The sequence below is a fragment of the Colias croceus genome, chromosome 13, assembly GCF_905220415.1.
Source record: "Colias croceus chromosome 13, ilColCroc2.1".
In the NCBI taxonomy this organism is placed as follows: Eukaryota; Metazoa; Arthropoda; class Insecta; order Lepidoptera; family Pieridae; genus Colias; species Colias croceus.
Window position 1 is genome coordinate 4880996 of NC_059549.1, and position 23558 is coordinate 4904553.

General features: G+C 31.1%; 1 protein-coding gene across 1 annotated transcript; it reads right to left on the reverse strand.

Annotated features, from left to right (window-relative positions):
• Nucleotides 1–2379: 2379 nt before the first annotated feature.
• LOC123696629 (pupal cuticle protein C1B-like) lies at nucleotides 2380–3336 on the reverse strand. The gene is made up of 2 exons (XM_045642948.1): nucleotides 3313–3336; nucleotides 2380–2994 (listed from the first exon to the last, which is right to left on the reverse strand). The coding sequence occupies exons 1-2, from the start codon at nucleotides 3322–3324 to the stop codon at nucleotides 2452–2454; spliced, it is 555 nt and encodes a 184-aa protein (XP_045498904.1). The 5' UTR covers nucleotides 3325–3336; the 3' UTR covers nucleotides 2380–2451.
• Between the last annotated feature and the right edge of the window lie 20222 nt (nucleotides 3337–23558).

Genomic DNA, 23558 nt, shown 5'->3' on the forward strand with positions numbered 1-23558 from the left:
GTAAATCCTTTACAGTTTTTAAAATTTCATCAATCATAAAAATATTAAAAATTCTCAAGAATCCTTGCACTCATTTCAAATAAATTTTCTTAATCAGTGGACTGAATGATGAATCTTCTTTGATGTAATCGACGAAGCAATTAAAGGAATAATAAACTCTTTGTTTTAAACAATGAATAGAGTGAGTCAATTAATTGGCATTATATTATTTTATTGGTGTTCCTGAATAGGAAAACATGGGTTGTAATTGGTGAGAATTAAGCATTCGAGAAACCAATTGGCAAAAGTGTGATTTTATAAGTCATATTTATATTCAAAAGTGCTTAAAAAGTATGTAAGTTGAAAGTTATAGATTTAAATTTGTTTTCAGTTAGCGTCCAGTAAGTATTAAATATCAATTTTATTAACAACTCGTATGTATGGAGAAAGATGCAATTTATAAAAAAGCTTTTTCACATAATGTAAACAACTCCAACTAATAACAATAATTTATTTGTAATTAGTGTTCCATGTACCTATCTCTTTATTTAGGTATCTTTAGTGTATCAAACTCAAACTCAAACATTTATTTATTCGATTAGACTTCTTCTAGAAGCACTTTTGAAACGTCATTACATATTTTTAACATTTACCACCGGTTCGGAAAGCTCTATCTACGGATAAGATCTATAACATAATATTATATACATTTATTACATACGAATGTTCCTTAACTACATTTAATATTGCGAGACAAATGACAATAGCTGCCTAACATATTCCATAAACACGCCCAGATTTTGAAAGTTCATGAATTTCCTTATACGAGGTAAATTTATTTGGTATGTGCCCTGAATTGTATGCAATATAATAGGTACATTGTAAGCAAATATCATTGCATATGTTGCGGTGACTTTGTTTAAACTAAATTGATTATGGTAATTGATATGATATTATAACGTGGTTTAAGTTTCGTTTGGTTGTAAGGAAAACAATTTTAAGCTTAAGATTTTAAGAACTATCGTTAGAGATCTAGATAGTGCTTTTAATGAACTGTAATACTAGATTAAGCTACATCGTTGAAACACAATTGTATTAGTGTTATCAGTTGATATTAGCGTTCTAATTGTTCAATTATTTTGTAGATTTTGTTGTTATTGACTTTATCGATATGAAAAAGTTAGTCAATGAACATATGTGTACATTATTGAGTCAATATTTTTGTATCTTTCAAATCGAAACAATTAAGATTATTTGTCAAAGATTATGTTATAGTATAGTTACAAATTAAAATCTTTAAAATGTGAATTGACTAATAAATTCACTTATTCCAAGCACTGTTGTTGGAGTTCGAATTATATGCACGTGTAGACATCTGTGAATTGTAATCAAAATTAACAAAAAAAGACTTGTGTCATTTTAAGGATTAAACCGACGCCTCATAATCATCTATTGTCATTGTCTATTGTACATTAATTGTACACCTTACAATAAGTACTTTATGCACTGCCAACAGTGGAAATTAGTGGCCCATTCCCGTTCGATTAATTAGGCGCGTGGCTCCAATTCTAAATAGTATGTCACATTGTACCTAAATTTGTTTAGCAATTCAGTCGAACGGGTCAATCGTGCAACAGACCTAACTAGAGTACGACCTACCGGTAGAACCATTATGTCACCGACCTTTGTTACTCTAACATGTTTGACAATTGAAATTCGCAAAGATGTGCTCTATATACCATGTGTGAGCGAAACTCTACTTTAATGCTATAATTATAAAGTCTCAATTTGAACGACTGCTAGGATGTGTGGCAAGAGTCCTCAGTGGTGGGTAAATTACAACCAAAACTGGTCATGAAGCTTATGTTGTTACGTTTTTACTTATAGATGGCGTAAGATTATTGATAGTCTACCTGTCAGTATTGCTCGGTTACTCCTCAATTATGCATTGTAAATTATTCTTGCTTTTTGTTGGGACGCGAGGACACACGGGTAGATGTTGGTAAACGGTCTACAAGGCACTTGCCGGTCCACAATACGGAATACCAGATGTTTTTGTTGGTATTAACAATAATACATTATTTGGAAAGAGCCAACATAATATTCTATACAACGCATTTTATTAACTTGGATCAGTTTGCTCTGAAATGATGTTATTAAATTTTCTCAGAAATTATTTTGTGAAATTTAAAACATACTGACATGAAAACTCATATTTAATAATTACAGTAGCAAAATTATATTTAAAGACCTTTTATAGACCTATTCATCTTTGACCAAAAGCGGTGTTAATAAACACATTAGGTTCGTAATTATAGCATAAATGGAAACACTAATTATAATTATAAGAGTTTTATTTCAAAGGCAACAAGCATAAATAAACAAGCTTAACATAGCAGAAATATAATTTAACCTTAATTAAGAAGTCAGTCGCGCGTACTATAATAATAATTTAATGTCTTAATATTTTGTTTACCAGGCATAGTTCGTTCCTAGGCCACTAAACGTCATATGGGATACTAGGGGAGCCTCGGAGTAAGTGATTGTTGTCTTCAAATGTTGATCTTGGACGATTGGGCCGTGGGAGTACGTTGCCAGTCCTGATGAGGATGTTTTTGTCAAAACTGGAATACCGTTGCTGTGTGTGTAAATAGGGGTTGAGTAAGTTTTAGTTACAAGGGGAGTAGCAACCGAATATGTGCCAGGATTATAATATATTGGAGAGTGGATAGGTGAGGAATATACGGTAGGATACGTGTGACCTCCATTGCTGGTAACATGCGTGTCATAGTTGTGGACTGTGTACGGTGATGTTATAGATTTGGAGTAAGTGCTTCTTTGCGACCCGTCTTGATTATTTTCTTTCACTTCGTTCGTAGTCTCGTAGATAGGAGCTGGTGATTTTGCTGGATCGTTGATGGATGAATAGACGGATGATACAGCTGGTGCTGATGAATATGATGTGTTGATAGTTCCTGCTGTAGCCGCAGCTATGCAGGACAAAACGGTTACAACCTGGAATAGAAAATTCAATATATAAACAATACCATTATTGCAGTAGCTGTTAACTCAATCTACATACATTCAATCAATACTTTAATGCTACTATATTTTAAGACGTGTTAAAGTTAGTTGCCGTCTCGTTAAAAATTTGCATAAGAAGATTGATGAATTGCTTAAAACGTAGACGAATAGTAACGTGCTAAAACTGAACAAATGAAAACAAAGTACCTATTGCATAAATAAAACTGTCTTTAGCTCTACAAATATTGTCCTTATTATTTTGTACCGTCACAAACTATGTATTATCAATAATTTATAGTTATAATTTACCTTAATCATCATTATGCGTTTTCGTTTCCAAAAATTCAGAACTGAATGACAATGATATTCTTTCCACTGGCTTTTTATACGAGCACATGGAATTCATCGTTCCTGTCATTAAATTATTTCACGAGGCAATGATGAATCACAGGCAAACCTGTATTGTCCTTAAACTATTACCTTTGGCTCGGTTTATTTCCAAAAAAGAAAAGCGGTTATGGCATATTGGCATGCATTATGGGTGTGACCTTGACTGTTAACATTCTGAATTTACTGGTTTGGTTGTGGCGTATGATTTCGACTTCATTCAGTATTAATCACGAATGCAGCGGAATTTTCCCTGCACTCGAACGTATAAGTTTAATTTAAACGATTATATATTTTGTCTGTTTAGAAATATTTTTTATTGGTCAGGTAGGATAAGAGTTTAAAAAATAAGTATTACACGACTTATTTTTACGTTTAATATAGTGAAAACATTCAATGCAAAAATTTTCAAATAAATTAAAACACTTACTTAGAGAAAATACATTTAAATAAAATATCTACTGGAAATATTTTTATGTTATGTAGGTAGTTAACTGTTTATTAGTTTTAAGGATAAACATTTGAGTGCACAATCGGTCAACTAAGCTAAAGAGTGTGATCGATTTTTAAAAAGTTTCGCTCTGGCAAAGCACTACACTTATCACGGCTTATCAACCCACTATGCCTTGATTAAGGAAATTATTTGTTTTTCAACATGAACTCGGGCAAATACTATGATACAATTAATTTTTTCCTACTAAATCTAAAATATTAGCAAGCTATTACGCATGCTTATGGGTTATTATTATGTTAAGCATTTAAAACAAAATAACCAGTTCTAAGAACCAATAAACAATAGCCGGTATTGCAAAATAGTGACCAAATCAAATGTTCTGTTTGTACTAACTGGTCTGTCAATGAAACGCCTATATTATTAGCATCAGTTAACAAAACGTATGTAGGCGTAACCTAAATTGTACATTTGTATGTAAAAGTTCCTATTTACGATAGCTCGATGACTAAGAACCTACGGTTTTACTTAGAATACTGCGTTTGTGTTAGAACTATTGAAGGAAATCCTCTGAGATGGTGAATGAAAAACAATCGATGTTTGGACGAGAATTCAAAAGTAAAATAAACCTTTTTGATGCACCTTTCAGTACATTTCGTTAATAATTTCTTATCATATCAATATACATATTATATAGGCGTCTCAGGTGTCAAGATGGTTTACAACCTTCTGGTTATCAATAGGTTTTAATCAAAATCTGTCAGCACGTTATAAATAAATATACGCATATTCATTCATGGTGAATAGAATAGATATATGAAGTATCAATTTAGCCATGCCGATGCAAACATTATCGAAAATATTGACAAAAGAGAATGGTAACCTGTCAAGCGCGTTATAGGTAACTTATGAACTGTCAGTTATATTTGAATCTGTGTATCTTACGGCTTACTTATATCAGATATGGTTCATTAGATAAATTTAACTAATTACATACCTACATACTAAATAGATACAAGTTTTTACGGTTGTGAACGTGGATGTCACTAATAGCCAAATTTAACTAAAATGAATACAGTTTTTAATTATGATCTAAAACTATAAACTCCTTTTTATCTGAGCTTTTCGCGAGCTCTAAGCTGTAAGCTGTTAGTGTACTCGAACAACGAAATTAATAATTAATGAAATTCTGTAAATTAAAATAAATTTCATATTATGTTTAACAATGAAAGGGCTTTGCAATATAAGGGCATATTGTAAGAATAATTTACCAAAAAGAGAGGAGGAAAACATATTTTGACAAATAGATTAGGATACGTTTTTCCTAGATGGAGATTAGTAGCTTAGAACTACTAAGCTAAAAGAACTTACAAATGACGTCTATTTATAAGTTCTTACTTGACTGAGAAAATTACTTCGTAAGTACGTAATATATTTTAATACCTCGAAAGACTGGTCGATAAGATGTCCAAGGAAACTACATTCATAAATAATAATATATGTTCCTACAAGTAAATTAAAAAAAAATCTCCAGTAGGTACTAAACCAAATTGCAGATTCGTTAAAAATTTTAAATATAGGCACACTGCATATTACGATGATATACAATAATTTCTATGCAATCAAAAAACACAATAATTATATTTAAATAATCTTAGTTACATGAAATCTTGGCAATCAATTTCATCTCTACCGAAGTCTAAGAACTGTAATTTAACGCGGTTTAAATATACAATTTGGTACAGCCTTTAAGCCGATTTCCATATGGAAGTAAGTTATTGTGGGTAAATATATAAGTCTATACATACAAGAGCGTCGTAATAAAGCTATGAAAATTTAATGCGACGCAGTCCTTCGACGACATCAATAAAACATGAAATGAAAGCGACAAACCCTGTCGAACGGCTATTCTTGAGGGTATATTTTTTACACCATACACCCTTCATACATTCGTTATTGATTAAACGTTACAAGAACTATTTAACATCGAATCTATAATTGTTTATTTAAGCTCAGTTACTACTTACTATTGCGTGGTAAGGTAGAAATGAACAGCGTAATCTAGCTCCAAATTAAATATCACTTGTTAACATTATTGAATTAAGTAGGCCAACGATAAATTAAAATGGCTTAATTAACATGTGTCGATATCGCTAAAGCTTCAAAGTATTCGAAGCTTAAAGAAATATTAAAATCCCACCAAAAACATAAATGTAAAAATTGGAGCCGAGTTCAATCGTTGACTTAATTTGCCAAAAAAAGAAATGAGATCTAAATGTGTGCCAAGTTCTGCAGACAGTCCAGAAATTTATTTACAAAGATGTATTAAGTTCTTAGGTTGACTGAAAACTCAATTGTTTTATTTTCCCTTAGAGAACAATGTTTATTCCAAAATATAACTTTTTTAATTTGAATAATATAATTATTTTCACAAAGCAAACAACTAAAGACCTATTGAACCCCATAATTTGATGAGGCTAGTTTTTAGAACCTCACAAAATATAAACAGTAGGTATGTAAAACTAGCCTCATCAAATTATGGGGTTCAATAGGTCTTTAGTTGTTTGCTTTGTGAAAATAATTATATTATTCAAATTAAAAAAGTTATATTTTGGAATAAACATTGTTCTCTAAGGGAAAATAAAACAATTGAGTTTTCAGTCAACCATTAATAATGTAATACTAAACATTATTTTCTATATTTTCTTGTATGTTATGAATGTCAGCGCAGATTGCCCCGTCATTATCTGCAATTTTTTAAACTCGTTTTCTGTTTAAAAGATTACATGATTTTCTAAACATCCAGCGTGAATTTGTACACACACTATTACCAAGATGCAAAGATCGTTGTAGAAGAATCGTCGCCTTACTCCATGACGTTACGGTATTACCATGACGCGATCTTGAAATTTTACTCTAAGCGCGCCTAAAGATGTTTCACTCATATTAATATTAAGCAAATTAAATCATTTCGACCTTCGACGAAGCCTTCTTCCATTACACTATTTATGGAAATTATTTTTGCATGCTTGTATTGGCTGAACATGTTTGTTCTTTATTAATATAATTGTATCACCATTGAATACCATGTTTAAAGCAAAATAAAGATTTTATTTATTTATTTATTTACACTGAAATTAAAACTAAACTAAACACTCATAAATAAAGAATAAATAAATGTGAATATGTAAAATTATATATTATTTTTAACTGTATGAGCAATAAAGGCAATATTTTTATTACAATTTTCTTTTATTTTACGTTTAATAACAGTTTTGAATAAACAAATCATGCAATCGAAGTAATCCGCCCTAGCGATACTAGCGCGAGTGAGTGTGATGTCAGAGGCGCTTCGAATCTACAGATGTTTCGTCCTAAAATATGTAAACTTCAACAATCTATATCTCAGTCATTTATTGATGGATTTCAAAATTTTTTTCGGCCACTGATTAGTTTTCATCTATTTTTTAAGACTAGTAAGGTGAATATACTATTTTCTTTTTTTTTAAACTTTTCCATTTTTCCATACAAACAAAATTTATGTCATTGAAAAAAAAATTAAATACAAATAAATTCAGTATTTTCTGATTTTTTCCTTTGTACACTCACTATTACCTAGTTGATTACAAAATTTGAACTTTCTAGGTCATCTGGAAGTGGGTTAGGTTTTGTATATGTCTATAAGTCAGTCAGTCTTAAAAATTGCGATTTTTGGATATTAATATCTACGCAACTGTTTAATCTGTATTTATGAAATTTAAGTTTCTTGTTTATCTTGAGGTCCTCTTGATATGTACCAAATTTGGTTTATATAACTTAAATAGTTTTCGAGTTATAAGGGGGTGAAAAGTGGCTCGAAATGGTTCGTGTAAATATACACACGGCTGCTGCTCGCCAGTTCTCTTCGCTTGAACTCGGCTTGACACGCTGCCGCGTGTCTAGATTTCGTTTCTTTTAACTCAACACACAACGGTACCTATATGACCACAACAGTGTTGGTCCACTACAGGAATTTATCAAAATGAATTCTAAAATCAAGTAAGTACCTATAAATAAAATTAATACAATACCCTTTATCAAGCTCTAAGCTAGTAAGCTACAATAGAAGCTCCCAAGTCACATCCAGTCAGGCGACTAAGCCCGAATATCCTTCCAAAATGCCTCGGGACATTGGATCCTGAACATAGAAACAGCTTTGTCTAATGAATTAAATGGCTTGGTTTAGTAATAACAAGTGTCATAAGTATTAAGATTAATGCTCTTAATTCATATCGTAAAAAGGCGGCCTTGTTACAGCATTTGTCTCTAATAATCCTGACGTGTTGCAGTAATCAGTGCAGATAAATCGAAATCTTTTGTAACAGATGTAAGTTTTAAATGGTATTACATAATATCTTATAAAACAATTGGTTGGAGTAGTCGAAAGTCTTAAGCTATATGGTTTAATTGCGTCAGTAATTAGTTTGTCTTTTGCTGCGAAAATCAATTGGGTAGAAAAATAAAGCTCCCTTTCTTGAATTTATATTTTTTGGTTTTTATGGCATTCAAATGCTTTATAAATATAAATTTAAAAGAATAGAAAAAATTTATAAAGCTCCCTTTGTTATGATAATTCACAAATAGCGTACCTACCGATTCTTTAATTTGAAATACGGTAAAGTATACATATTTGTGTTGAGGAAAATAATCTTAAAATTCTAATCTGATTTTTAGAATGATGACACATTTTCATTTCATCTATAGGTATCTTCGATTTGAATATTTAGCCAAGATTAAGCCTCAATTCTCGGCGAAAGACTTTTTACTAGGAGTTGGTTGACTAAAATCAGGCACGTATCTACAATTAAACTCTGACCTTCTACAGTTGCCAGCGTCAAATCCCATATCATAGAATCGCCACACTAATTGCTACCTTCATCGAAATGTGGACTATCGCCAACTATTTGGATATAACACCGAAACTGTTTTTATGGACTATAAAAAGGATTAACAGTTTGGTCAATACTTAAAACCACTAGAGGCTTTGAATTGTTGCCAGGAAATAAAAGGTGTTTTGAAACATGGTAATTTCGTCAAGGAACATGTTATATTTTATTACATGTAACGTAATTATTACTTTCTAACGTAATAATTACTTACTGATTTGTAGTCTCATATCATATATTGGGAAGTTCCTATATCTATAAATCGTAATACACAACAATTTGGGTGTAATTTTATGTAATAAGTATTTCAGACCATGAGTGCATTTTATGTAATAAGTATTTCAGACCGAAGAATATTAAAAAAACCTATAACAATGGGCGTTTTTCCATTACCCGGCCCGGCACCGGCACCGGCGCCGGCGCCGGCGCCGTGCCGTTGCCGGGGAAGCAAAAATGTATGAAAATGTATGGCTCGCTTTTTCACTTACCGGCGCCGGCACGGCATTGAGTCCAGCCGGCGCCGTCGCCGTCGCCGGGGTAGCAAGCTTCCCACTTGTGCCGGCCGGCAAAATTGCATATGTATTGCATATTTATTTGAATTGTAGCCGTGTGAGTGTGTAACTGCGCGGGGCGGGTAGGAGGGAGCGGAGCGGAGGGACCGGGCGTAAACCGGCATCGACACCGGCGCAATGGAAAAACGAAGTCCCGGTGCCGGTACCGGTCCCCGACCATGCCGTTGCCGTGCCGGAGCCGGGCCAGGTAATGGAAAAACGCCCAATGTTACAAAAGACCTATTTCTCACATTTGATATCAGTAAGTTCTAAAAATAAAATGTTGCAAATACATTTTTGTTACAAGGAGTCGCTTACACTATGAAGGTTTTATATAGATAATTGTCTTAGCTATTCAGCCTTTGGTAATTCTACCACAATAGGCGTATAACGAAAGGCGTATCACGAAATGCTCAAACATTAAAAATGATTTCCGACCCTCAATACGTATTTCATTTTCAATTAAATAATAAAGCAAACGACCCTGAATAAAAATAATTATTTATCATTAATTACAAGGAAGAACTTTGTTGAGCTATTTATGTCCAGATTTCATCATTGGATATTATTTTATAACAATGCATCTGATTAGAGCTGAAATAACAATTGTATAACGTAATAGTTAGTAATAATGGTAGTTAAAAATATTAAGTAATTGCACAGAAGTAATTGGAAGAGTGATAAATCTTGGTAGAACCACATTTATCACTGCCGAAGCGCTATGTTGAATATCTCAATTTTATTGGAAATTTATGACAACGCGGTTTATGGGCTTCAAACTAGAGGAAGACGTAATAAAATGAGCCTATCTATATTTCGGTTCATCAAAAGTATACAATTTGTTTTGTTTTCGATGGAGATACTTTGATTATATTTACGGCCTTTGTTTTTTTATTGATCAATGAATGTAAAATGTATTATTGATTTGAGGTTTGGCTTTTGGCTTACATTGATTTCATTGTTGCAAGGAATTTTAAATCTTTATAGTTAATACCATGGATATACAAGTCATAAGTGATGGTTTCTCAGTTGTTATGAGTTATGACATCTTTTTTTAACAACAAAAATAGAGTTACCTCTCAATAAGAGGTAAGTAAATTGATTGTTAAGAGTCTTAAGTGCCTACATACCTAGCTTAATAATTAATTTGTAACATTAGGTCTGATTTTTTCCAAGTGCCTGTGATAGATTCGATATAGAAAATACATATATCGTGTAAATCTCTGATAAAATCTATACTGATAAACATTAAATGCTATTTATTTGCACTAATGTTAATGTGAGTTTGTTACGAAACAACATGTTCAGATTAAGCTGCGTCTATCCAGCCAGTCCATGCCAATACAGCTTTAGATCGGCATTTATGATAAGGTTCGAGTATTTGACACCCTAAAGTTTAAAGAAAAATATATTTTAATGATAGCATCAAATTCATGGTTATTAATGATATTGTCGAATCATAGTATGGTAAGTGTTGTTTATTTTCTTAAATGTTCTGTTGACATTTGAAAGGCCTTCACGCACATTTACGGTCAATGTGACGTCGACATGACTTTTTATTCATTGAATTATTTTGCGATTGTACCACAAGGCAGGGTATAATTTTGAATTTCCGGTTTATTGATTAAATGATGAAGTTATTTTAATCGCTTTCCTGTTAAATTTTTCAATTCAGTGTCACTGCAATATAGGTCCAAATTATATGTATACCTACTACCAGCGTAATATACGTCAAAATGCAGTTATAATTAATCATTTGTATATTCAAAGAGTATTTTGCTAGAAATGGTCCCAATTAAATATGTCAAAGCTTCATGACGAAAGAATAGAAGTCCGTAACATTTTATTGCATTAGAATTTCGCATGAGAAAATTCACTTCGGACCAGTTCTTAAAGAATATTAATGATATAATTCCGCACGTCCTCGCTCACAATATTTACGCAGAAGGTGGCCTGAGGCCTAATGTAATACATCCGTCAAGTTAGTCGCTTGTTCGCTGTCAATTTAGCTTCTACTGTAAGGCCACCTATTTTGTTTGTGTCCAAAATAATTTTGTTTTGACATACTCCTACACCACCTACCAATGTATAAATGCTAGTATTGTATTCATTGTTATGATCTTTATTCAATTCAATTTATTGTTATGAAACTAAGATGACGGAACGGATACTGATAATCCCGAAATTTTCATAGAAAGGAAACATGGTAGGATATTTGTTATAAAAATACTGCACGAGTTTAGTAAAGGAGGAACTCGCATTTTTTGACTACACTTACTCGACTACTTTAGAAACATTTTTATTTAGGTACCTATGATCGGTCTAGGAAGATCGGACAGGAACACATATGAATTTTAAACATAGATATTATTACAGCAGGTAATTACCCAAATTAATCTTTGATTTATAAAATGCATATTTTTAAAACATATATACTAAAGTTTATAAATATAAATACTTTTATATGACACCAATAAATAAATAATAAATCAATTTTATAATTTTTAAATTTTATTTATTTTTTGTCGGTGACCTGGCAAGCGCGTGCCAAATTAAATTGATTTTATTGCTTTTTTTAAATGATAGTATTTAAATAAATATTTAAAAAAATCGAATTAGCGCAGCACCAATTACGTTTCTTATTTTTTTATCCATTTATGAAAGCCGAATCTTAATTTTAAAAAATTACCAAGAGAAGTTGAGTAAAAATTTGGTTGAAAATTCTTACTTCCTTATTCGCAATAGACATTGAAACAAACGTTATACCAGTTTTCAATATAACTTTCTCCATTTAAAGAGATCTATCACGGTTGGATTATGCGATTTTGTTCATTTATCCCAAATCTTTCTTACAATTATTGTGGAGAGAAAAGAAAATTTATTTGGCCGTTTTATCCCTCAACGTTATAAATCTGTGAAATTAGTCTTTTATTGTCAAATTCTCCGTGAATTTATCAGATTCTTCTTGGTATTAATCTTGATTTTGAAATTACATCAACTACTTGTATAAATCCGACACATTTTTGTTATTTAAGCTAAAGCAGTAGTTACAAAATTCTTCACCTAATAACAGCAATAGAATATAAATTATATTCTAAAAATTTCTGTACATCGATCAAAAAAATTGAAACATGTTCCCATACTTATGCTTGTATCATTTACTCATTGTAGGTAACTAATTGTGTGATTGTTTATATATTGAACTTTGATTAATCTTCTCAAGTAAATACAAAGGTCAGTGGTATCCATGGGATACCATTCATGGGCGTAGATTTGCGATAAGCAGTACAAATGTAACAAAAACCTTGAGTAACCTTCTTTAAAGTTCACTCTACATTGATGTAGGCCAAGTAATTTATCTAAATTATGCTAGTAGCTTATATTGCTAATATCAATCAGTAAGCAAATACAGCATGAAAAGAATCCAAATTAAATTCAAAGTAGGCTTTTATTCTGTATAGAGACCGGTAATGCTGTACATTCACGCCCGAATTCAATTAGTTAGAATACCCAAAAGATTTTAACAGACAATTTCCAAAGTTGACACATTTTCTATTTCTTATTAATGTATGTGATGAATATATTTTTAGGTGTTATAATTTCTTGTGTAATTTGGATTCATAAAAAAAATTTAATTGCTTAATGATTTTTTTAATCAACACTTAAACTAAAAAAAAAAATAGTAATAATATACCTCTCTGGACATGGAACATCAATTTCGAAATATTTAGCCATATCATAAAACTTTGCTTTAACCAACAATTGACAAGTATACACAATAATTATTAAAATGATTGTGTAAATAATTATTAAAATATATTGAATGCATTCGTTTACATAATATTCGTATCCATAATCACTTCTGCACTCGACTGTACCTGTTTTGTTGATCTTTAATGATGCTGTTACCGTAATAGCGTCTCATTCTTTCACCTTGAACTATATTCAGTGTACAGTGGGCAAAACACTTCTCTTCTCGATGTTACTTATGATACATTGCAGTTTATCATCTTCGTAATTAAAGAATTATGATCTTGTTGGACGTGCTTTGAATTAATATCCTTATGAGCGGAAATTAAGCTTATTTCAAATAGCATGTAGACACTAGGTTATTTAGGTGGTTTTGTAAACTTTTAATTATGCAAGTCATGTGTCTTGATTGGAAGTAATAATTTTTAGATATAACACCTTTTTGTCAATTTAAATTGTGTGCAATGAGGAAGAAATATTTTAACGTAATTAAAAAAAATATAGATGTTTTAGCCGATTTAAATATGCAACAAATTCATTACTTAAGTTATTTACTTCATATTATTATTTTATTCAAATGAGAAACCAAATTTAATTTAATTTGGTACTGGTTTATTAAATGGCGCGTGTCTTATAGATTCTACGCACTTATTACGATTGTCTATAGAATTCTTTGTAAAAATAAAGCCACCCCTTGCATTTAAATAGCCTCATAGTAATACCCTCTGTTTTACGGGACAGGGACATCGATTTTATTTAAATACAGCAGAAATTAATAGTTTGTGTCTTATTTTTATACAGAATTGATAGAAAATTAAAACTATTATTTTTTGTACTTTTGACTATAATGTTTTTGCGTCCGCGATGGCGTTAATTTACATCTTAAGTTTTTCAGTATTTGTTTATACATAATATTAGTGTTATACTATCTCTCATATTATATAACAAAATTATTAATCCAAATAGCGGTTGAAAATATAACTTAGATAAATGACTCTCTGAAAAGATTTTTTTTTTTTGTAAACTAACTGTTATAATGTCGTAGAGCCTGTTTGATTATTATTTGCCATAATATACCAACCAAAGGGATTACTTTTGCGTGACCGTTATTCTTTTATCTTACATAACTATATATACATATATACTTTTATATACATAGGCTTAGGAGGTTACAAAACCGAAATTCTTATTTCCCTTGTAAAATAATTATTACAATAAATAATTCGTATATAGATTAAACAATAATTCCCAGCACACTTTGCCCCCGGCAACGATATCTTTCTAGATAACCGTTCGTAATTGTCTCACGATTTAATAGATTAATAAAGATTATAAAGTGTATTTCCATTGTTTATTAAGGTGAGATAATTCCATTGGATTTATAAACAATCCGAGCTCGGGCTTCTTTGTAAAATTTCTATCATTGTTCCTCAATAGATTACTTAAATTTCCTGTTTATTATTTTGGAGTGTTTCAGCGGATCAGTAACACGATATTTTGATTCATTTTAAGTGTTGAAGAACATTGAAAAGTAAATAATAACAATCGAATTGTGGAGGAAAGTTTCAGTTAGTAAAACCTTCAGGTAAAAACACAAAGCATTTTTTTTTGTAAATTTAACTAATTAACTTTTAAATTTTTCCTGCTTTAAAATACCTTTACGGATTCAGCTAAAAAGTCATACTTTCAAAAAGAATGAGGTAATTAAAACAAAATTATGAGAGCGAATTCTTAATCAAAGTTTCTCGAAATAGGATTTTCTTTTGAAGTATCGTGGAAAGTTCGAGATTATAAAATATATAGGTAATATTTCTGAGTTAGAATTAATCCATTAATGGATAAAGACTATTTCTAAAATGCGTCATTTATTTGTAATGTGACTTTGGATAAGTTTATCGTGTCGTCCGTGGGCCGCTTGATAACACTGTAATAATTTTTTTGCGATCCAATAAAACATGCTTTCCAACTCGATTAATCCTGTAAATTATATTGTTTTTCTTTTATTTACTTGAAAAATCTCTACACAAATATTTGGCTATAAGTTTAAAAACCTTGTAGTTATATTGTACAAAAATAAAATATGCTTCAGACATTTCTAGTTACAAAACGATCAAAGAGTCGACTGTAATGTACAGATTCATTTTTAAGAATTTGTCAATTTGAAATTCATTGTCCATATACAATGCACGCGTTTAGTAAAAAAATATTAATTATTTACAGTTAATTATATATTATTTTAACTGTAATTCTTCCATATCTTAAACCATAGGTAATGAAGCCTTATCCAACATCGGAAATGTTCTAAAAAAATATACATCTTCCGACCTTCTCATAAAGTATTTAAAAGGTTCTTCCTGAGTTTAGTAAGATTTAATTGCACCAGTTCATGTTGTATCTATTTTATAAACTAAAATATTTATTAAAACAGAAACGGGAGTAACGTCCATTCATAACGACTTAATCTCTCGTTAACCGTTTGTTAATGATGCAGTATTTAGTTACCTTACTGAGAGCGATTTAAGTTTAAACGGGGGCTAACAATACATATTTTTTACATGCAATGTAACATTGTTTTTCAGTGTCGTATTCGTTTAAAACGTAATTGTGCCAAGCGTAGAATAGAACCATTTTTTTACACGTGGAGTGTTTTATTGAAGAAAATTTTATATTTAGAGAATTTCGGATGTAGAAAAACAGTGACATTTAGCTGAAAACATGTTGATGATGTTGAAAATATTTTCCTTAAAACATGATGTTCACTTTGGAACATATTAGAGCTGAAAGAAAAACAAATTGTTCAATAGATAATATGTTCCTGTACATATTATGCTCGTAGGTACCTAAGATGTTTAACTTTTTAGGGAAGAAAAAATTCTGATTCAAAATTCTGAGTCAAGATCTGCAGGATGGCCTGACATTTGAAAATCCATACTAATATTATAAATGCGAAAGTAACTCTGTCTGTCTGTCTGTTACTCAATCACGCCTAAACTACTGAACCAATTTGCATGAAATTTGGTATGAAGATATTTTGATACCCGAGAAAGGACATAGGCTACCTTTTATTGCGAAATATGTACCACGGGCGAAGCCGGGGCGAACCTCTAGTAATCAATAAGTGACAATGAAAGGTTGAAAAATTGCTATATACCAATCAGTCACTGATAGTTATGTGGGACACATAGCCACAGAAAATCAATGTAACAATCAATCAACGTAGCAATGCAACAGAATGTCGATCACGTGACACGTCTCGTTATTAATTAATTGGCCTTTGATGACATTACTACTACATTACTGTTAAATAGCTTAATTTCATAAGGGATAAAGAAACATCAAAGACTATCCCGGTCGAAGTAAGAAGAAGGAATTAAGATACTTATGATTTTTCGAATATCGATCGAGGAGAATTATAATATAAAAAGAAATGTATTTTGTAAAGAAACGTATAAACGACAAGGACAGTTAGAGGTAATAAACTACCTATTTATGAGGAAATTGATATTTAAGCTCTGAACACATTTTCATTACAGAGAGCTTATTAGAAATGCTAGTGTAGACTGCGTATGTATGTTCGTATTATCTATGAATAAAATGTTGTATAAGAATTGCCTGTATAATAAATATTGACTTAAAAAATATAGAACCTATAACATCTTTTTCTCTATGTAACTCACTACTGTAAACTCAAACAAATCAAACAACACATTAAAATACAGATAAAATCTTTCCTAACAACAATGTACACAATTAGGGATATAATATACAATAATTATTTTGATATAATCGTTGTATCACTTTAATATAACCGTCACAATATGTTGTTAATTAACTGACTAGGACTGTATCAATAATTTCGCGTAATCACGTAATAAACATACTTTGTGTAAATTAAATTCAATAGTATTAACTGAATTTAGCTCACATACTTGAATGTGGAGTTGAATTTATTAGATAGAAGTTCAAGCAAAACTTAATATATTCTGTATCATAGAAAAGTGTTTGTGGTAGGTATTTGATAGATTAGAAATAATTGTTCTCGACTATTATAATTAAATTTTTAGTTCTACTCTAGGTATTCCTCAATTATACATTTTGGGTAAATTACTAGTAAGTACATATTTTTTGTTTTAAGGTACCTACTACCTAGTCATTTTGATTTACTTTTTTGGAACTAAGTCAGTAATTCAAAGCAAGTAAATTATTCGTCTGTAGGTATTGTGACTGTTTAATATTTTACCTAATGGTGTTTAAAGTTTTAATACGAAATTCCTTTACGATACACATATTTTGTGTTCGTAGTAACAAACATACTTCAGTTTCATTATAATATAGAAGTAATATAGTTTACTAGATTTCCGCCCGCGGCTTCGCCCGTGTTTGCAAAGGAAAACCCGCATAGTTCCCGTTCCCGTGGGATTTCCAGGATAAAATCTATCCTATGTGTTAATCCAAGTTACCCTCTATATGTGTGCTAAATTTCATTGTTCGGTAGTTTCGGTTAATTCAGTAGTTTTAACGTGAAAGAGTAACAAACATCCTTACATCCATACATCCATACAAACTTTCGCATTTATAATATTAGTAGGATATTGTTTGTAGAATGTAGGTATATTAATATGGTATTGATATAACCAGTATATCGTTTATTACACAACGGGACGTGACACACATGACACAATATTAAGAAAATGAGATTCTAGGCGCTTGTACCATCCTTGTGTTGATTAAAATTGTTCGGTTCTTATAAGTATATTTTATTATTTACCAAGGTATAATAGCGAAAATATCTTAAAATGTCGAATCTAAATCTCATCTCATTTTAGATTAATTTATAAACGTCGAATTTAATTATAATTTTAGGATAGCGTAAGTAAATATTGTGTGTTTTATTTTATAAAGTCAGTTTTTCTATATGGATTTTTAATAAGTTTGGTAATAAAAACTAGCTATTGAATTCAGATCCATGTATTTATAACGCTAGATTGTCGTATTTTAAGCAATTGAGTTAGTCTAAAGTAATTAATAGTGAATGCTGTATGAAAATGTTTATCAACAAACTTGACGGTATGAATAAAATATGAATTCGCTGAAATCAATTTGAAATCGAATGTGTCAATAAAATTACATATAAATTAAACCGCTCATGAAAACAATAGCAACAGTTATTTGAGGAAATCCTCATGGTTTGTTTGACGTGATTATTTATGATATTCATATATTTAATCTGTATTGACAACTGCGGATTTTGCGTGACTTAAATTGTCGTTTGACAGTAACATGACGTTTACAGTCAGATATTGATCATCTATGTATGTATGTGATACGAGAAAATATCACGTGTTGGTAAGGTACCGTATAATATATGACCTCAATAGTAAGAAATAATAATACATACTAAAGTACATACGCACTTCAATATGTAATGCGTACTTTATAACGTCTATAAATTTTTAGACAAGGGTTTATGTCAGATGCTGCTTTCTTGGTGCAGAGGTTAACGCGTGAGCGCACAACCGAGGGGAATTGAGGCTCAAATTATGTCTCGGTCTGTACTCTGTTCCAATATTTTTCCAAATAGAAATATCAAACAATTTTTTTTTAATGTTAGTTTTAACAAAAGTTTTAACGGCTCCTGTTCTCGTGTGTCTATGAAGTTAAGTAAGAACTATAACTTTATATTTATAGTTCTCTTCACAAGAACAGATACGAACCGCAGTCACTACAGTTTCACGTGCGTCACTCGTAATTTTGAAGTTCTTTTTAAATTACTACTTGTATGTACTACTAAATAAATGAATATATTTTTCAATCCCTTTACCTGTTCTTTATAATTGTGTAGGTGTAAAAGGAAGCATTTATGTTAGTCACACAGAGGGTCTTTCCCATTTTAAAAGGCAGGAAGTTGGCTTTTAGTCTGAAATACAACATAGTCGCTATTTTGTGGGCGTTTGTGGTAAATTGGGCGTGAGGGATAATGTAAACGATGACAGCTTTCGCGGTAAAAGGTACCTATTTTTATTTATTTTTTTATATGACATAGGCATTAAATTTAAGAGAATGTACGGACGCATTTAAAAAAAATGTTTTCTTATTTTAGCCATGTAAGTATGCTACTAAGTACATACTTAATTGCAATTAAAAAGCATGTATATCTATTATGAGAGATTATAGCGATTTGGTGCTCTGAAATGTATGACTATGTTAAAAGTTTGTACCTATCTGTATTTTATATTGTTTGATTGGCTCATGCAATTACAGTACTCCAAAAGTGATAATGCGCATAGAAATCTTCGTCACAGTTCGGCAACTGTCATATTCCCGGAGCGTCCGAAGACGATATGTATATAGAGTGGTTAAATGCATTTTCTTCATGCATAATTTAGTAAAATTTGTTTAGTCAAATGAAATACATTTTGGAAATACGACAAATAGCGAAGTTTTGCATGCGCATTATTAATTTTGGAGTACTATACATCTACACTAATATTATAAAGAGGAAAACTTTGTTTGTTTGTTTGATTGTAATGAATAGGCTCATAAACTACTGGACCGATTTTAAAAATTCTTTCACCGTTCGAAAGCTACATTATCCACGAGTAACATAGGCTAGGTTTTATCCCGGAAATCCCATGGGAACGGGAACTATGCGGGTTTTTCTTTGAAAACGCGGGCGAAGCCGCAGGCGGAAAGCTAGTACTTCATAAAGTAATTATTTTTCTTATGAGAAAGTTTTTACCTCATTCATATAGTTATATTTAAAGTTCGATGATCGATTTCACATTGAGCCTTTGTGCCTGGCCTTGTCCTTAAAATGGTCTCCATCAGGAATCAAACGCAGAACACTTCGGTTCCATGTACATGTGCATCAACTACAGCACCAAGGTTACAGTAAAAGTAACATTTAGGTACCTACTAAATCAAAATTGCAATACCCTGAGTCTAGACAGACGAAGAAAATACAATCATTAGATACGAAATCCATTCGATCGTTGTCTTATCTCAGCAATACTTTTGTAAAGCGGTACTTATGTTACGCAAGCGGGTATGGTCGTGCGTAATGTATATATTTATCTGCTTTTAAATCTAGACCGGCCAGCCTAGACTTTTGTGGTGAAAGGTCAACGAACGCGTCAGCTTGAGCAATATTTGAAAATAGGGAATTTCGACATTGTTGCATAGTGTTTATTCCGTTGTTGATTACTTATTTATTATTCATTAAAAAACATAAAAAAATTATAGAAATAAAATGTTTGATTGTCCAATTAAAGATTTCTGAAGTAAAGCAATAATAGACAAAAGGGAATTAAAAAACAATATTGTAATGCACCCAGTTCCTATCTAAGCCACCTACACATTTGTATCCAAAACTATAAAATACTTTTCCTCACTATCCTAAGATATGACAAAATACTGTTAAGGCAATTAGTATGTTCAAGTTATATAACATACAATAAATAATAAGTTAATATAACGATCTTTATGAAATAAATTAATAATTTAATTGTATTATCTTTACTGCTAATTTGTTTCTTACTAAACAGAATTAATTTAAATATTAATTAAAAAATAACTGTAATATTACTTAAATAGATAAACATAGTGATGTAATTTTTTTAAACCAGTAAAAAATGGTAACAGACGTTAGTATAACGGTCATGTAACAAGTTCAAGGTAAACACATCTAAGTGTATTCATCTCTATAGACACTTGTTAACGATCAATAAAGAACCGACTTTGGATGTGGCACTTTTTAACTTTATAATAATATTATAATCAATCGTACTATAATCGTACATTAGACACCTTTCCAGATAGCTAGTCTAAATTTCGTTAAAATGTAAATTCCACTTACCTATTATTATTTAAAAAAAATGTGTGCGTGTACTAGTGTACACACGTAAGAAGTGAAACTTCTTTATGACCTTATTTTTCAAAAAATAATTTTCTATATGCAACTTTATAGAAATACGTCGAATCACGCGTGGTAAGGATGAGAAAAAGATGGCGCGTAACGGAAAAATGTCACGCGCAACGAAAAAATGTAACACTATTTTTTTCCAACCCCGATAAGGAAGATTCACTTTCAAAACAAAAGTTTGTGAGCACACATGATAAGGATGTAAGGGCGGTTTTTAGTCATTATTTTACCCATAAACACATGATAGGATGATAGGATCTAGATAATATTATTTCGTAAATACGTAAACCCGAGTTTCACCTAAAAAAGTTTAATATCAATGGGAAGGCGTGTAGAGTACCTATTGGGTATCATATTATTCCCTGTATCATATTTTCCGTGAATTCAGCGCCATCCAAGTTTTACTCGAATCTCAGAGGTATCAACTATAACTAAGTAATTCTATAAGTATATAGACTATACCAAACCAAATTTAATCTAGGTACGTACAAAATTCTACACAATAAAATAATTTAAATTAAAAGTAGCGCATCCAAGTTTATTGATCAACGTTCGAAGCAGATGAATCTATGCATTTTGTATGCGATGCCGTCACACAACGCAGGATGCGGTCACTAGTTCAAGGTGAAGCTCATCTTGAATCTAATAATTTGAAGCCTAGTGGTCATTCACCTTTTGTTATATAACTTCATGAATAACGATTATTGGTAAATAAGATTTTTTTATCTGTCTTGCTATTTATATGACTATGAGGATTTTTGCTAGTAAAACATTTCGTGCAATTTATTGTTTAATAGTTAATGTTTTTAAAACAGTAGATAATCTCAGTACCAACTTAATACCTTCCTACTATATTTCAAGTGATCTATATGTACTTATATTTGATAAGCCGCTTTGATTTTTTCAACTCATACATGCGAATTTCGCCTTGACCCAGTAACATTTTACAAAAAGTTAGTACAAATACATATATTTGGCAAGTAATCTAGAGCTCTTGGATAGCACATTTAATTAGCTATTGTAACATTCCATGCCAAGGTGAGTGTTTAAACTTAAAAGTTAATGCGAAGAAAATAATTGTGAGTTCGTTTTGAAATATCTTGAAATTTTATGTGATGATATAAAAATAAATGTGCGATTATATTATTCTCTACTACTTTTTATTGTATAAGAAATAAATTCACATTAAGAAGTAGATAAGCATTGAGGTCAATGGACCAGCTTCCCACAAATAAGTTTTTTATGGGTAATAATAATTACATAATCTGTTTAACATGAATTCACTTATTTTTTTTAGGTTTTGTGCATACCTTCTTAATTTATTGGCGCGGAAAAGTAACGATTATTTAATAGAGTGAACCTTCTGCTTTTTATTTTTTTTTAGAGGGTATTCGAGTGTGTATTTAGAGAAAATCTCCTTTCTACTTACTGTTTTTAATATTCCATTGCTCTTAAATACAGTGATTAGATAGAGAATAGACGCCAATGTCTGCAAATAAGTCAACTATTTTGTGTGAAAGAAACTTCTGTTCGCGATTGCTGATGCTTTCAAAGTCCGAGACTACGAAGGGCGTTTGTTTCAAACTTTCTACTTTTTAACAAATGCTGCCAAACGAAGAAAGCACTAGAATACAGGAATAGAAGTTACTACGCTCGACTCACTTGTGGATTTTATTTTTATCGTGATATGACTAGAATTCTGCGATGAAGTACCTACCTATTCGAATGCAACTAATTTGAGGTATTAAATCCAGGCTTGGCGTTGAAAGAGTGAAATTTTTGCTGGGATTCTTAATTCTTTACAACACCCAAATATTCAGACAAAAATAATTATATGTTTCACGTTTGTTTTAGGGGAGGATTTAATTAAATTTCGATTTAATGTAAATAAATAGAACATGTTACTTAAATTCAAATGCCAATTAAAGTAGGTATAGTATAATCCATTTGTACAAAATGGCCTAATTGCAATCACTACCATTGTTCTGATTGTATTTTTTTTTCAACGTATTCTGAAAGTGTCGATAAAAATGTCAAGATTTATCCAATTTTTTTCGGGTTAGTCACTTATAATAGCGATATACTTGATTAATTTCAATAACGAGCTAAGAAACAATGGACTTTGTTGGTATGAATTTGCGCGGTGTCGCAACACTACTACTAGTTAAGGTCGACGAAATGTTAACCAGTTGACTTTTGACGATCCATTACTCACTGTATTGCTTAATACAGATAATATTATATCGTGTACTTAGCTCATATTATGTATGTATTATCTTATCGAAGTTTTAATGCGATCCTTTGAACGTTAGCTATAGGTACCTACTTTGATGCTGCGTTTACGTCTTGCCGACATGCACGTTCTAGTGTTTGTGCATGTTAAATATAAAAATATAACATGGATATCTTCGAGTTCGGTTTTATTAAATAAACGTAGAATATGCGTATGGAGAGACAAGGGGACGCGCAAAGGTAAGAATATTATAGCTGATCAAACCTAGATGTTCAAAGATTTTTATATTTTTATTGTTTCATAATGTAAATTAGCGGTCAGTTGCCGGTGTTGCATT